We start from the raw sequence: 16,569 nt of genomic DNA on the forward strand, positions 1-16,569 counted from the left end.
TTATTCAATTTACACCTTTTCCCCTGCTTTCCCTGCTGTCATATTATAGCATTCCTTCTCTATTTAACTGTTTTTTTTGTCATTTCCTTTCTCATTGTCTTCCTCTTTCTTGCCCAAACAGGAAGAAAGCTACCTTAGCCGGGGAGTCATTTCAGGCACCATGTCTATCAAAGCATGGCTCACAACTGAGATTTAGTAGGCTTACCGCCTTACGCTCTTAACCCGTCATTTCAGGATTTCCAGGTTTCACACCAATTGGGCACTGGATAAACAAGGAAACAGTTGCAGCTGACACACTGCAGCTACTGTTACGAGGAGAGTTAGATAAGATTTAGACAACATGTAGACCAATAATTTACTTACAGTATGCTTGTAAACCTCATGTATTCAAGTTTTTGACAGTCAACACATACGTCAAACTGTAATCTCATAATCAGACCCAAATAAGTTATTGCACATATTTTAATATTTGCAAAATGTAAATGTTCAAGTGTCCATCATTCTGGATCTGGAAATATGTGTTTCAACTGTTATATGGCATGATAAAGCTGTTCTTTTTAGGTTTTTGGCTCAGCAGGCGGTCACAAAATGAGGCTATTATAGGTTGTTTAGCACCCTCATCCCTGCTTTGTCATGTCATTGTACCTTTTACGCAAAGGCCACAAATCTGCTCTAGTTTTCTGCTTCAAATGATGTGTTTTGCCTTTGCACCGCCTGTTAGAGATTTAAATTGAATCATCCACAAGTAACATAGATCGTAAATGATCAGGGTGGTTTACTGTAGTGTAGGGAAAGCCCCTGTTTAACCACACGGCCTGAGTTCAAGTGCCTCTACATGAAGACCCACGCCCTTCAAGTGTTCCTAAACAAGACAGTGAACGCCTACCGGCCCTTGGAGAGCTCTTCATTAACTGACCCGGCGCTCTGACATCCCAGTAGAGTGGGGAAAATGAAAAGAAAATGTCCCTACTGGGATCTATAAAGTAGCCCATGCAAATCGGTACACTTCCTCAAAATCTGACTTGGTCTGACTAAAAGTCTCATCAGTACAACTGGACCACCAAGCTTTCAGTCAGACCCATCCCTTGACTAGCCTCCATAAATAAGAGCTGTTTAGAAACTGTGGCTTTGGAGTGCAAATCCTGAGACTAGTTCCTGTTAATTCCTCAGTAAAGTGTTACATTTTTCTTGTTGTTCCATTGTTCTAGATCTCCACAGGTCATAATTTATTTTTTGTACATTCTCTCAATGTATTCCCATTTAAACACAGCTTTGACCTAAGTGTCACCTGTTTTGGTAAATTGAATTTGGAATTCAATTAACTTGTTATCTCAGTTTGGCTTACAATAAGAACGCTTCTGCAGGAAGGTTAACGGTGGCTATTTTAGAAGGCGTCAGGAGTCAAAAGGCCAAGAAACACAGGCTACAATTGTGTCATTTAAAAAAACAAAAACAATTACCTAACACCAATTGTTGTGAACATCTGTCAGCATTCTCCTGTTTGACTGTTGGACTCAGTGATTCACCGCGTTTGGAACTAAAACCAGCTATGATTTAACTAGACTTGGCATCTATGTTTCAAGCTGTTATTTACAGGTCCCCAGATTGCACTACTTTTTGCCTACATGGCTGCTATTTTGTCTCTGTAAGTGTCAGTTTAAGTTAGAGATTTAAAGAACATTAGAAGCTGCTGGACTGCCAGTCAGGCAATGATGCGTTTAAAACAGGGAAAAAGTGAATCAAGAGACTGACTGCATCTTTGTGTCTCTCATTCGAATGCTGTGTTTAGTAAAAGACCTTTGGGAGAGCTACTGTATAATACACCGTTGACGGCCAGTGACCCCTCCAGCTCACCGTGTGTGTGTGTGTGTGTGTGTGTGTGTGTGTGTGTGTGTGTGTGTGTGTGTGTGTCTTGCAGAGGCTCATGCACAGCACATCCAGCTGAAATAGGAACAGAAACACTGGGATAAGACCCACAGGCCAGCTCTACAGATATAGGGCTAATGGTGGAGTTTCCAGCTCTACCTTTAGTTACCATCCATGAATGGAAATAAAAGAGGAGAGGCCAGCAGTGGGTGAAAGGGGGGCAGCAGCCAGAAAAGAAAGGGAATGAGGAGAAGGGGAAGAGATGGTTATTGATAATCATTTATATATTGTTTTGTAACATCTGATCTGGTGACTGTCCCCACTGAACACCAGTAGATGAGGACTTAGTTGAAGAGGTGAAGAGAATGAGCGAGAGGAAAATAATGAGTGAGTGAAGGAGCAAACAAGAGAGTGAAAGAGAGAGGGGAGGGTAAGTGGGGAGGCGAGGGGCAAATCTTTTATGAGGCATGGAAAACGGGGTGAAAAGAAGAGAGAGGTGGAGTTTATGCCTGTGGTGGGTCTGAATAGGGGGCCCCATGTCCTCTTTAATGTCAAATGAATAACTCTTGACCTAACACAGCTCTTTAATTGGTATAACCACCAGTTGGATGGAGTGCTACGTTGGTTGTATTGTGTGAATGTGAGAAAATACTCACAATCTATCATCACTGTAAAATGTATAAGAAGTTTGAGATTCAGTGTTGTGGATCATGTGTGTAAATACAGGTGTACATTTGTGTTTATACAGTAGTGCACATTCTGAGTTTTGTATCCATATGGACTGAACTATCATTAATTAATAACATTATTTAATGTAGAGAGTTAAAAATGTTGTACATATTTTTTTAAATTGCATAAGAATATGAGTTTAACAGTGGAAGTGACATGATGGTGTATATGTATATGTTGGCCATTTCATACCTCTTGCTAAACTAACAGCAACCGAGCACTAACAGTGTTGGCATATTGCTATACATAATGTGTAAGTAAATAGCCACTCACATAGCCAGCAGGCAAAGAACGACATGAGCACCCAATTAAAATCTAATATTTGCTTCGGTTTTAGCGCCCCCCCCCCCCCCACCAAACCAAAATCTGAGTCTCTTCGATTACTAGATGTCACACTTTCTTCGGTTCTTGGGCATTTTGCATTGCACATGTTGAGTGCTGAGCTTCTGCCCAGGCTGCAAAAAGCCTTAGAGTTGGATTTTCAGTGGGATAAGTAATACTAGCAATTCTTTAATATTACAAGAGGTCATTTGAATCAGTGTTAATATCAATAATAATGTTTACTGGAGCTTTAAGAACAGCTCTGCTTACTGACTGACTGGGTGGCTGGCTAATGAGGCCCCAGCTCAGGCTTTGGGGCCCTCCCATGTTTGGGAAAAGAAGAGGCCTTGGGCCTGTGAGCTTAGGATAGAGCGTAGGATACTCCGTGCATGAATGACGGCACGGGAGGGGTGGCAGGGCAGGAGGAGAGGCGATGGCTGAAAGAGGCAGCTCAAGCAGAAAGAGAGGGAGAGGGGTTAAGTGGAGGCAGGTGTTCCATGACAAACCTTACAACCCCCCACCTCTCCTTCACTCTAGTTACCACCATCCACACTGGTCCGCTGAGAGTACAGCTAACCAGCCCAAGAACAGACACTTGTTCATTTTCCTCTTTCTCTGTTACCTTCTTTTGTTAGCCTTTATCCGACCACCTTATCCCTCTGATCTAATCTATCCCACCAAATTGCGCCCTTTTCCTTTAATCCCAGCTTTCTTTCCACCGTCTCCTCTGTGTGCTTTCCCCATTGCTGCAGGACCACCTGGCTTTGTGGTTTGAAATCGTATAAAACTCCTGTTGCTTTAAGCAGATGGACAGCTTTCCCACTGCTCCACTCTGCCTGACCCAGCTGGCAAATTAATTTAGATTGGATTGACGTAAAAAGTGTGTTCTCTCATCGTGTTCCAGAGGTTGTTAAACTCCAGCTCAGGACTTGAGCAGAATAGTACACAAATCCAGTTTTGATTGCTGGAAAAACTGGCAGCGCCTGATTGATGTCATTTTGTAATTTTATAAAACGAAATTAAATCAGTCTGTGATTATACATTTTGCCCTTTTAAATGTAATGTAGTTAGCATCGTGACCAGTGGCTTTTATCTTTGGCTTGCCATGTCACTATTACATTTTCATGTTCATCCTGAGTCTTTGCAATGATTAAAATGCCCTTTTTGGGGGGGTTTCTAAGGCAGGCACACAACATCTCAGACTTATTGGATTTTGATGTAATTATGTAGAATGATGTGTGCCATTGCTGCTTTTCAGAAGTTAAACTGGTTTGCTTGGCTGAAATGGTTTAGCATATTCTCCTTATGTCAAGCACAATCTCATGAATCGCTAATTTATGTTGTTAAGTTTTTTGATTGTTCCATTGAGAAAAATCTTTGAGTTTACAAATTTGTGACATTACTAATTAATGGCTCGATCACTGTAAGAACTGTAGAATTGTTATTGTAAAGTGTCAGATGAGTCAAAGGGATTCTTAATAGCAGACACTATAGCTTTCATTTGACCCTTCTCCTGTATGACTCACCGAGCCTTTATTGTGTGAATGATCTGTGTGCACATTTAGGATAACTGGAATGCTTAGAAGTTGGTATGACTGACAAGTATCTTCTAGTCAGCCAAAACATAAAGTGTGTGTCTGTCTGCGGACAAAGAGGATGATGTTTTAGTCCTTGAAAAACTGTTGGTTTTAGTCCCACAGGGACTGGTTCTCGTTGTCGTGTCTTTGTGCAACTTCAGACAGCAGTCAGTTTCAGTGAAACATCTGGAAGAAAGACGTGCGGCTGAATCACTAGTACTTACCATCACACACACACACACACACACACACACACACACACACACACTGAGTAAAGCCACTTGTCAAGTCAGTGAGCAGCCAGGGTTGTCAGAACACACATAGACATGGATAAGAGACTGACCCAGAATAGTAACAACCACAACAATTAACTACACTGGTCCTGATTAAAGACTTAACAAGAATGCAAAGTTTCCCTCTAGTCTGCAAGCATCATCTACTGCCGGCACATGCTGCTGTTGTTGTTGTTGTGGTGGTATTTAAATCTTCTAATCTTTACCAGAAATAAATCTGTTATCTTTTCCTCTGTAATGAATCTAAATAGTGAATCTAGTGGTATAAGTGGTATAATATCTTACTGAGAGGTAAAGCTTCTGAGATGCAGTGTGTTTTTAATGTTCTCTCTCTCTCACACACACACACACACACACACACACACACACACACACACACACACACACACACACACGCACACAAGGCAAAAATGTCTACCTACTTAAACTCAAATCACACAGTGATAGCAAAGGCTCCACTTCATGGCTGCCTCACTACTTTAACTGGTGTGCCTGTGTGATAAAGAGTCAGACCTTATTGATATGTTATCACCCACAGGAAGAGAGGCAGCATGCCAGACAGCAGTCGTTAGACAAAAGTGGGAGACTTTGTTAGTATGCATTATGAAATAGTCAACAAGAATTCGGTTATTGTCTTGCTCTGTTGTACTTTGTAGGGCCTCTGGGGTCCTGAAGGTTATTGCAGCATTAATGTGAGAATGTTTTCCTCATACAACTTTCCTCACTTTAAAAAACTATTAATTTTTAAAGTTTTTAGCTGAGAAACTTGTTGTGTTCTTTTTTTCAGGTTGTTGTATAGCTCTTCATTAAACCTGTCTTAACTAATTAAGAGCTGGGTTGTCCACAAATGTCCAGGCCCAAGACAAAGTACTAAATCCACCCGAAATCCCTTAAGGTCAAGACCCCCATGTTTGGCCAGATGCCACAGTGTCTTGGACAGTTTAACCAAAGATGGGCAATATAAAAAAATTGTATATATCATAGAGTTTCATAAAATAAGACTACGTAGATTTCATCTGAAATTTGTTTTTTGCAATGTTATGATTTCACCCCTTATGGCGTTTTTCCATTACATGGTACCTGCTCGACTCGCCTCGAGTCTACTCGCCTTTTTTGGTTTTCCATTATGAAAAAATTTCCCTGGTACCTGCTAACAGGTACTTTTTTTAGTATCACCTCCGTCGAGGTTCCAAGCGAGCTGAGGCGATACCAAAAGGTGACGTGAAAACCTGCAGACTACCGATTGGTCAGAGAGAATCGTCACTAATCACTGCGTCATCATTGCTAGCGACAGACGGTGGTGTCCTGAACAAACCCGCTATTTTTAAATAGTTTAGCCAGCGGTGTTTTTTTTTGCTGCCTCCAGCTTCTTTTGAAACAAAATTTGTCTTCTGGCTGTGGTAACAGCCACATGCCGAGAGTCAAAAACAACACACCTTCGATGTTCTGTGTATGTGTCGCGTTAGGTCATGGCAGTTTCCTGCGGCGTCGCTATGACGACCAGTCACGCTCGCCTCAGGCATGAGGCGGTACAAATCTACAATGGAAAATGGAGGACGGGACACCGCGGTAGAGTAGAGTAGAGTAGAGTAGAGTAGAGCTGGTACTAGCAGTGGGTAAGCGCCATTAGTGTTTTCCTGCCCTTACATTGAAAGCTATCTGAGTAGAGTAAACACTAAACACATCTGGGTTTCATATCTACACCATACTCATGTTTTACTAAATAAAAGAAGTAAAGAAATAAAATAAAATTAATATATTGCCAAGTTATATTGAGTTAACAAGTGACATTGAAGAATTGAGTAAAATATTTTGATATGTAATTTTACCAGTATCACCCAGCCCGAGTTTCCCATTCCTGCCAGTGACCCCCAACATGTATTAGGACATGTTTGCTGTTTTGAACTTGATAAGAGGTTGTGATGAAAAATGAGGCAGTTTGTGGTCTGACATTCTCTGCAAAATGGAGACCCCTGACACAGAATGACTGAAAAAATCATAGAAGATGACTGTGTGTGTGTGTGTGTGTGTGTGTGTGTGTTGTGTTTGTGTGACCATGCATGCAATTCATGCATAAGCAAAAGGCACAGATCGCATACTTGCGTGTGTAAATACTTCTGTTTCTGTGCATTTGTGTAAATTTGACACAGTGTTATTGTGGGTCATTCACTAAGCCATTATAATAACGTTTCATGAAGCGGGGAGTAGGGAGAGTAAGACAGAAAGGGGAAAGTGGAGATGGAGTAAAAGAGGGTGCCAAGAGATAGAGAGCTTGCACCTGAGGTGATTGTGATACGGAGTTGGAGGGAGAGAAAGGGAGCAGGTGGTTATTGGATTTCTCCGGTCAGCTTCAGAAATGACTTTTCCATGACTCCAGGTATGTGATCCTGGCTGAGCCCGGGGATATCCTCTGTTTATGCTCAGGCAAAGACCCGCAGATTAGGCGGCCTGGTATTCACCTGATTAAAATGACCTTCTTGTGTAAACTAAGCTGGCGGGTTGAGAGCGGTGCGCACATACACAGAACCTTTTGGGACCTGGACGTTGTATGAACAATTCTGTCTGTGTAATTAACACACACACACACACACACACACACACACACACGCACACACGCACACACACCATACTGAGAGCAATATGTTCATACTACGGTAAGGCCAAATCACCATGGAGATTAAGAAGTTAAGCCCTATAGAAGAATCAGTGGTACTAATAAACTATTATCCACTGTTGTATTAAACACAAAGGGCTGGTGTGTGTGTGTGTGTGTGTGTGTGTATGTATGTATATATATAAACAGTTGTTAAGGCCAGGTGAAAGGATTCAACATTAATAGGCCAAGGCCCAAGGCCAGTACAGTCATTTGTTTGGGATGCCCCATCAATCATCTGTCTCCTTGTCATCTCTGCTTGTTCTCATGTTGCCTTTTGTCTTTCTTCACCATTCTCTTAACATTCCAATTTTGCTACAGTATATCTGCCTCTTTTATTGTATCTCCCAGTCCCTGTCTTTTCTCGCTCTCTTTCCCTGTTGTCCTCCTTATGTCTGTTTTATGTGTGTGAGGTCAAATACCGTAAATACACAGTTTTCAGCCTTGATTAGAATATGAAACTAAAACACACCATCTCCGCGCTTTTCAGTGCAACATGTGTTTTTCAAGTTTGTGTGTGAGTATATGTGTCTGCATGCAGAACCTAGCTGTATCCTATGGTTAGTATATCATTGCTGACAGCTGTCATATTGTCATAATGCAGCCTCTTCAGTGAGAGCAGCTGGTTCTTCTGCTGTAAACCTTTGCTTACCTCGCCAGCTGTAAGTATCCACTTGTAGCATGACACAATAATTGCTGTGTATAAATATATAGGCTATATTGTCTTTGATTTTCAGTAATCGCAAGAAGAAACGACTTTCAAAGACACTGGACTCATTAGGGGTTTTCAGCAATATTTGTTTGCAAGATTGGAACAGCATACAGCAGTCTACAATGAGAGTGTAAGTCACGGAAGGGTAACGGTTACAGTAGCTTAATCATGCAAAAAGATCTTCTGGAAAATATCACGATATTATGCATGTTAAAAACCAGATGTCCCTGATAAACAGTTTTCTTGTCCACAAATCTGTCTCTGACTTACAAAGACCTTAAACATTACACAGTTTGGCTAAATCAGTCAAGCCTTTTTCCAGGGGAAAAAAGAACAACATTTGACAATTAGACTTGCAGCCAAAATGCAAAGAGGTCTAGATGTAGGATGGAAATGTGCAGCAATAAAATCTTTTATTTCACATTGATATCTTCAGCGGCGCTTATTGGAATGGATATTTTTTTAAAGGTAGGTCTGAGGTCAGTGGTTATTTCTGAGGTCAAAGAGGGAGAATACTTTGTGGATCATAAAAAGTATTTAATTTGTTTAGTGCTAAAATACTGTAAGTGCCTTTGTATAAACATAACCATCAAATAAATTGTTAGATCTCTAAAAATAGGTTCTACTTTCCCTGACCTGACGTAATTACAATCTCTTTGAAAGAAACACAACTTTTAGCTGATGGTTTTCAAATGCCAATAGTACGGTGGCCGACAGGGGCAAATGCCCTGCAACTTAAGAAAACACACGCAAATAGACAAAACACAAGCAAATTAAGAAAACAACTTCATTAATTTGACAACACATGCGCAGCATTCAGCAAATGCGCTGCAAATAGCACAACACAACCAAATACATAAACGCACTGCAGATAAAAAACGATGCAAAAAGAAAAGCACGCAAACCCCGAAAAAAGAAGCGATGCAAAAAGAAAAACAACTTCATTAATTTGACAACACATGCGCAGCATTCAGCAAACGCACTGCAAATATCACAACACAACCAAATACATAAACGCGCTGCAAATACACACAACACTACCAAATAGATAAACGCGCTGCAAATATGAAACGATGCAAAAAGAAAAGCACACAAACCCAGAAAACAAATGCAACAAAAAAACGCTGCATCCAGATTACACAACGGAAGTTCTCCAGACCTCTAGAGGGAGCAGCTAAGTGGAACAGCTGGATTTTCAACCGTTATTAACTGATATTAAATTCATATTATTATTATTATTATTATTATTATTATTAACATAATATATTATTAATATACAGTCTATGCTCCCGTCTCATGCCCTCCCCTGCTGGTGCTGTCCCCGAGCTTCGGCTTTTCAAAATAAAAGCTTGCGTCTGGTCCGCTATGTGTTTGTACTTTGGTGTGTTGGATGTTTGTGAACTAAACAGTACGGCAATCATGCTGATGAATACAATAACTTTTTCAGCAGATGTCTTACTAACAACACGTTGGAGTTAGCAAAGCAGTTTTGTGTTTATATGTGCGGGCGGGATTTATTCAGTTTGATAAATCCCACGGTAAATTGGCTGGTTTACTAACAGGGAGGGACTAGAAATCCTGTCTGTTTTTTTAATTTCAAGAGCGAATTGCTCCACAATATGAATACAGATTGATCACTTATTTTGTTGGTAACCGTTGTTGTATAATCACAATATTACACTTGAGGAGGCCTACACTTCAGTAATTTCGGACCTCGAAATTAAACCCTCTCATGTGGCTTAAACAAACGTCAACGTTAAACGCTGATGCAGTTTTAAATGTTTTATCACCACGAGTTTACAGACGTCTCTGCTGATTGAGTATCAGCTGGGACCTGAGCCGAGACACACCCACCAACCGAGAGAAAACATATCTCAAACATAGATTTAATATTTACAGTCTATGCAGTCTCTCTCTCTCTCTCTCTCTCTCTCTCTCTCTCTCTCTCTCTCTCTCTCTCTCTCTCTCTCTCTCTCCCTCCCTCCCTCCCTCCCCGTGAGGTCGAAAATCAAGCTGTTCCACTAGCTGCTCCCTCTAGAGGCCTGGAGAACTTCCGTTGTGTAATCTGGATGCAGCGTTTTTTTGTTGCATTTGTTTTCGGGGTTTGCGTGCTTTTCTTTTTGCATCGTTTCATATTTGCAGTGCGTTTATGTATTTGGTTGTGTTGTGGTATTAGCAGCGCGTTTGCTGAATGCTGCACATGTGTTGTCAAATTAATGAAGTTGTTTACTTAATTTGCTTGTGTTTTGTCTATTTGCGTGTGTTTTCTTAAGTTGCAGGACGTCTGCCCCTGTCGGCCACCGTACAATAGTGAGTTGAAAACTTGCAAAAGAAGGAACACATAGCCCAAACTTTGATTCCAAGTTCAACACAAACACTAACATTGGAGTAATAGGATTAGCACATGGCTGCAACAGTATGCGGGCCTTCCCTGGTGGGGTACACTAGTATAGAGTACAACTCTCCTCCATTTCTGACTGTGTATCAGTTATCTTACTCTCGTACAAAACCTCACAACAGGTAGTCGCCAGTACAAAATTGACTCCAGATCAAAGTCACTGCGAGGGCACCCCCGACCTTGAGTGTGAATTGAGCTGGGCTGCAGCTCTGTAGGCATGACCCTTTCTAACTGTTGTTAGTGGACATTTGGCAGTTTGGATCTACCAACCACTGTGACTAAAAACAAATCAGTTATTAAAACTTATTATAAAATCAATCAATCCTTTAATTCTTGTGTTTACAAAAATAAGGGGGGGAAACCTGTTGGCAGTTTATGGAACAGTTGGTATACTTGGTTGGACGCAGGGCTACAGAGGACACTGGGAGGAGTGGGAATGTCAAGACAAAGACTACCAGTGGAGAAGGAATGCTGGTGTCCTGCTGAGCTAATCCTAGCTGGAAGAAAGGAGAAAATGTGGAAAGCGAAAGAGAAAGGGAGGAGACGATAAGATGGCAAAAGAAGGTCCCAGGGTTTGGGCAGAAATTGAAAGGGTTGCTTGAGAAAAAAATCCTCTTCCCATTCACTAGTTTCTATCTAACTTTCACCTGCTTTCTCTCTATGGCTTTAGGGTTTTCTCTTTTTCGCTGGTGGTCCAACTGGTGTCTGTTCAGTTATCGAGGCATTTGGAGTTAATGAGACAGCTGTACTATTTGAGAGACAAAGTTCTTTTAGATCAGCTTTTCTCAGGCTGTATGGCCCAGCGCTCACTTGTCTTTTTAGTCCTGAGGGGAGTGAGTAATGCCATTTTCACCCTCAAGGGCCATTTATATTGAAACAAACGCCTACCTCAGACTATTTGGTTTATGACTGGATGAAGCATTTCAGATTAGATCAGACCTCAGTAGATTAAATCAATAAGGATTCATTGCACACATTTAGTAGATTGTGCTGGGAATCTTAAATGATGTTTATGTCTCAGAGGCATCTGTAACTTGAATTTTCTTAGCATATGGGCACGTGAAGATTTTAAGAATCTGTGTGTAGACTGGTTTGCTGCTTGTGTTTCCAATGTGTCAATCCAAGCATGAGAAGAGACAGAGCGAGTCTGACCCTTTGGATTTAAAACAGATCTTCAAAGCCTCTGTATGAATGTGGGAGAGGGCTGCGGCATCAGATTGACCCCCAGATAGGAACCAGACCACTTGGAGCTAAGGAAACATGGATTTACCCAGCCTTAAAATGACTTGAAAACACATTCTTAAGGAACTGACCATTTAGATCTATTGTCTGTTCATATTTTCACTACAATTAATTAATTAATAATAATTGATTCACACCATCTTACAGATAACATAATACATTTATCCACCCACTTTTAGGAGAAGCCAGCATGTTGCCTCACTGGCTAAATCTGAACAATTTCCTGTCCAACTTCCTGCACTAGGCCTCCTGCTTTCGTCCTGTCTGGTTCAAGCTTGAAGCAATTACAAGCGGCTCGGGGGAAATCACCTCCCTCCGTTATACGCTCTGGCTCATTTTTCACAACACCGGCAAGTCTTTTAAAGTGTTGACAGAGACATTAAACACGAAAGGTCTCTGTCACTGGCGAGAGGTTTTGGGACGAAGGTGAGTTTGAAATTAGCTGAGAAGACAATTGTTTAAAGAGGAGAAGAATGAAGGAATAATTCCAATTTAGGGGGAAGTGACATGAACAGCAATGTACAATTTAGCGGTTTGTTATTAACAAGGATTAAAGGGATCTTTTAACCATCTTTTAAAGGTAAAAACAGTCAAATAAATCAAATAAGTCATTTTGGAACAGGAAATTGTTGTTTTTGGCCAGTGTGGTCATCATTTAAACATCATAATCAATCAATAATAACAGCAACTATTTGTTGGTATAAGCTGTCAGCATGCTTTTTGGCATAATTTTTACTGTATGTTTTGAAATCCATACAGTGTATTCCTGTGGAAGAATAGTCCGGGGGAAAAGACAGCAACCATCCGCTGATTTAATGCTCACTTTTGACTGCAAGTTCAAAAGTTTAAAAGGATAACTGAGAGGAGAAAGTAGAGAAATGTGATTCATGGACAGTCAAATGTTTGTTGTGGTGACTGTTCCAGACAAATTTCCACAGCGGATGGAAACTGAAAACAGGATTTATGTGATCCTGCCACTTTTCACTCCTCACAACCCATCTCACACAAAACAGAGGTCAGCATTTCCTTGTCTCTGCTTTCCTTCCTTCTCCTTGTGTGCCTGTCTCTTTACATTTCTGCCTTTTGTTATGACTTCTTTCTCAGCTTTTTGGCTCATGAAATTTGTCTTACTCGAATCCAGAAGGCCAGATGATTTAAAGTCCTCTCCCCACTTTAGGCCAAAGGATTGTTTAATGTCTTCCTCTCGATTACCCATAGACAGGAAAATGAGATTAAATTTATCCTTATTTCCATGATTTGAAAAGAGACTGCAGTTAGTCCTTGGCAATATCAAGCTGGTTGGTTTATTCTTCGAGTGTGAAGTGCCCATAGGCTACAGCTACAGATATTATGTTTTCAGAAATTAAGCTTGAATTCCTTGAAGAGGTATGGAGGAAATGTAATCTCAGGAGAGAGGATGAAGAAAAGAGGAGGAAACCGGGGGGTTGTTAGAGGTTGGGAAAGGCTGGTGAGACACAGATTTCATTAGAGGTCCCTGTGTGAACGGCTCTCCTCCAGGAGAGAGGGCATTGTTCTGTTCTCTTCCCCCAGCTCAGAGCTGCTGCCATGGGCAAGACTTGTCAGGGAGACAGCCTCCTGTAGAGGAGGCTGGACAAGGGTTATCAAAGGACAAAGGAACCTTTTGCTGTGCTGACAGGCGGACAGGTCAGACGCCGTGTGTGTGTGTGTGTGTGTGTGTGTGTGTGTGTGTGTGTGTGTGTGTGTGTGTGTGAGAGTCAGTGAGAGAGAGGGGATTTCTGTAGTGTGGTGATGTGTGTGTTTGTGCTTGGGTACAGGAATCCTTCTCTTGTGTGTTTTTACGTGTTTGTTCACAGCAGTTGGGTCAGTGTGAATAGAAGACTATTGATGGATAGCAGGCTGATCAGCTCCTAGGAGACATATATCCTGTGTGCGTGTGTGTTGTGTGTTGTGTGTTGTGTGTGTCAGGATGGAGCACAGATCCAAGCTGTGATGTGATAAGGGTGACAGTAGGAAATGTTAGAACAGACCTTTGATTATTCCACTTGCAGCCGAAATAAGCCAACCAACCAGCTACAATAAATTCAATTCCCACATCTGCTGACATGTTTATTGTAAGATTTAGCTCTGTATACAGTTGCCTAACTTTTTTCCTTATACAGAGAAAACAGAAGAGCAGCTGTAACCTTTCAATGTCAATTTTAATGTGTAGTAACAAAAATGATAACAATAAATAGAATTTTCATTTTCGCTGGGCCAGCGCACACAATATAGGACTCCTTGGGGTGCCTGGCCCTTTTTAATTACCTTAGTAGTGGTAGCTTATTAACCGGGCCTGACACCCTTACCGGCAGAGTTTTCGTGGCAGGTCTTGATACTGCCAGAAAACTTTAAAGGAGGAAGATGTTAACTCATCAGATAGATGAATTTGGTGATAAGTATACAGTAAATTCCAAAATAAACCTGATCGTTTAATGATATTTGATTTTGTAAAAAATTCACAAATCTGTGCATGTTTGTTACTGAAAGGTATGAAACCTCAGTCCTGTATACGGTCTGACTAAAATATCCAACCAGGGTATTATAATATTTTTACTATAATTATTTAACTATTTTATTTAGTTATTGTGCAACTGGCTGTGATAGTCAAATGTTACACATTATCCAAAGGGTTTTGTACAAAAAAACATAAAATGTTAACAATAATAACCATAACTTAAAGATCAGTGTTCTCACTTCAGATACTACTTGTTGAATACTTTTCCTTAGCACTGTGTATGAGTAGAACAATTTCAGTTTGATTGTTTTTACGGTACAGTATAGCTGCCATGGATCATGTTATTAGTCTCATTATTTGGGCAAAGTGTACAAGACATTGGGTCACATTTTGTCAAATCTCAGGTGAAATTTAGGCCCATGACAACCTTATCAACTGAAGAACCATTGAGGTAGTGTACATTATCCTTATCATCGTCTCTCATCTCTCTGACATCCAGCGGGTGTTTCGAGGAGCTTGGCTTGTCATATAAAGGCTTCAGTCTTGTGAGGTTAGTTATTAAAACCAACAGAGAACATTCCTCGTTCACAGGCTTCTCTTTCTATCTCCTCCTCTGCCAACACACACATCCACCTACCCCCTCATCGTTCACAGCATAACCTTTCCTGTATTGTATCTAAATTTTGTTTCTACTTCACATCTGCTCAGCCATTCTTACTTTTTGCTTCTTTTTTTTTGAAATACAACGACACATGTTGATATTTCCATCTGCCAGAAATGGGATTTACCAGGACATGAGTGCCATCATCCAAAAACTTGCTCATATGTAAAGCTGTCCTTCCGTTTTCCTCATCTTCCATGTCCCACTGCTATTTGGATCCCACTGCTCTGTAGCTCTAAACCCAGAGGCCTGACCCAGCCGAGCTCAGCCACATTCCAGGAAGTGAGCTGACTTTTAGTAATCTTATTTGATTTTAATTATACAAGAGCCATATTCTTTTAATTGATTTTGGGGTTATGTACACTGAGAACATTATTTCCTGTCTGTGTGTAGCTCATTAAAGAGTGCACTCTTTGCCTACTGCTGTGTGGTGTGGTGTGTGCTTCCAAATACAAAATGAAGTAAGTGTTTGTATGTGTTCTTGCATTTATATAAAGTTTATGGGTTTTTTGGGAAAGGATGTTACGCAATAACAGTTGTAACAGTCAGTTTAAGTGTATTTTAAACATAAAAAATATTTATCACACAGACTAAAGCATGCCAGTGTCATTTTATGATTAATTCATGAACATAAAAGGTTTTTCCAACATAAGATAAGATCTTGGCTCATAAAACATTCCTTGTTTTTTCCCTTGTAGATATACAGTGCTGTTTGTTATTAACCAGAAAGACTGGTATTTGTACTAAAGGTCAGCATTAAAGAGCATGTGACAGTAATGGGATTATATATGATAATCATGGGTCAAACAAACGTACGAATTGACTGGCACACTATATGTGCCTAAATCCACAAAGCCTTCATTTGCTCTGGTGCTGTTTTTTAGACCCTCTGTGCTTCCAGCAGTGGCAGCCTTTAGTAGTGGATGCCGGGGCACCTTGATGGATTTGGTATGTTATTGGGGGAGACACGGGGTGTTACACCCCTACCCCTACCGCCTCTGAGTGTGTGTGTGTGTGCGTGTGTGTGTGTGTGTGTGTGTGTGTGTGTGTGTGTGTGTGTGAGTGAGTGAGTGAGTGCGCGTGCATGAGGATTGAAGGCCTCCATGCTATATATCATGCTCAGTGCTGTGAAATGGAGCCTTTGGGTGTCTGTCTAGACAGCTCCAGCAGCTTTGAGAAAGTTTGATGCATTTAATCTCTTCATATTTTATTTGTCTTTATTTACCTTTTTACAGTCACCAACAGCATTTTCTTGTCACTCCAGTTTTTCCTTCATAAAAGTTTTTCCTCTATGTCTCACACATTATTAATCATAGTTTATAAGTCATTAATTATGAATGAATTAGTGAATGAAAAACGATCAAGCAAATAACTGGAACTCGGTTGAGGTAGATAACACAGTGGCCTTTTAGGAACAGAAGTATCATAAAAATGATTGTCTTTAAAGCACTGAAGGACCTTATAACCTGCTGACATTTTTTAAGTTACCCAGACCTCTAAATGCCTTCTGGTACTGGACTCATTGCTGTTCTGAGCGTCAGTTTAAAGTCTTATAGCGGATTGTAGTTTTTCAACCATTAACTGCTGGATTTAACCTTCCTAAGATTACTTCTCTTAAAAACAGCCTCAAAAGCACGCTTG

The 16,569-nt window shown here is 40.7% G+C and overlaps 1 protein-coding gene across 3 annotated transcripts in view; it reads left to right on the forward strand.

The window, feature by feature from the left end:
- The window catches only part of ror1 (receptor tyrosine kinase-like orphan receptor 1), a 130,181-nt gene that overhangs the window by 15,543 nt on the left and 98,069 nt on the right, over positions 1-16,569 (forward strand). The window contains exon 2 of one of the 3 annotated variants that reach the window (XM_031283958.2): positions 4,617-4,622. The exons of the other annotated variants lie outside the window; for them this stretch is intronic. Coding sequence (XP_031139818.2) covers positions 4,617-4,622 — 6 coding nt within the window. The remainder of the gene's footprint in view (positions 1-4,616; positions 4,623-16,569) is intronic. 3 annotated transcript variants of the gene reach the window in all.

This window comes from Sander lucioperca, chromosome 11, assembly GCF_008315115.2.
Source record: "Sander lucioperca isolate FBNREF2018 chromosome 11, SLUC_FBN_1.2, whole genome shotgun sequence".
NCBI lineage: Eukaryota > Metazoa > Chordata > Actinopteri > Perciformes > Percidae > Sander > Sander lucioperca.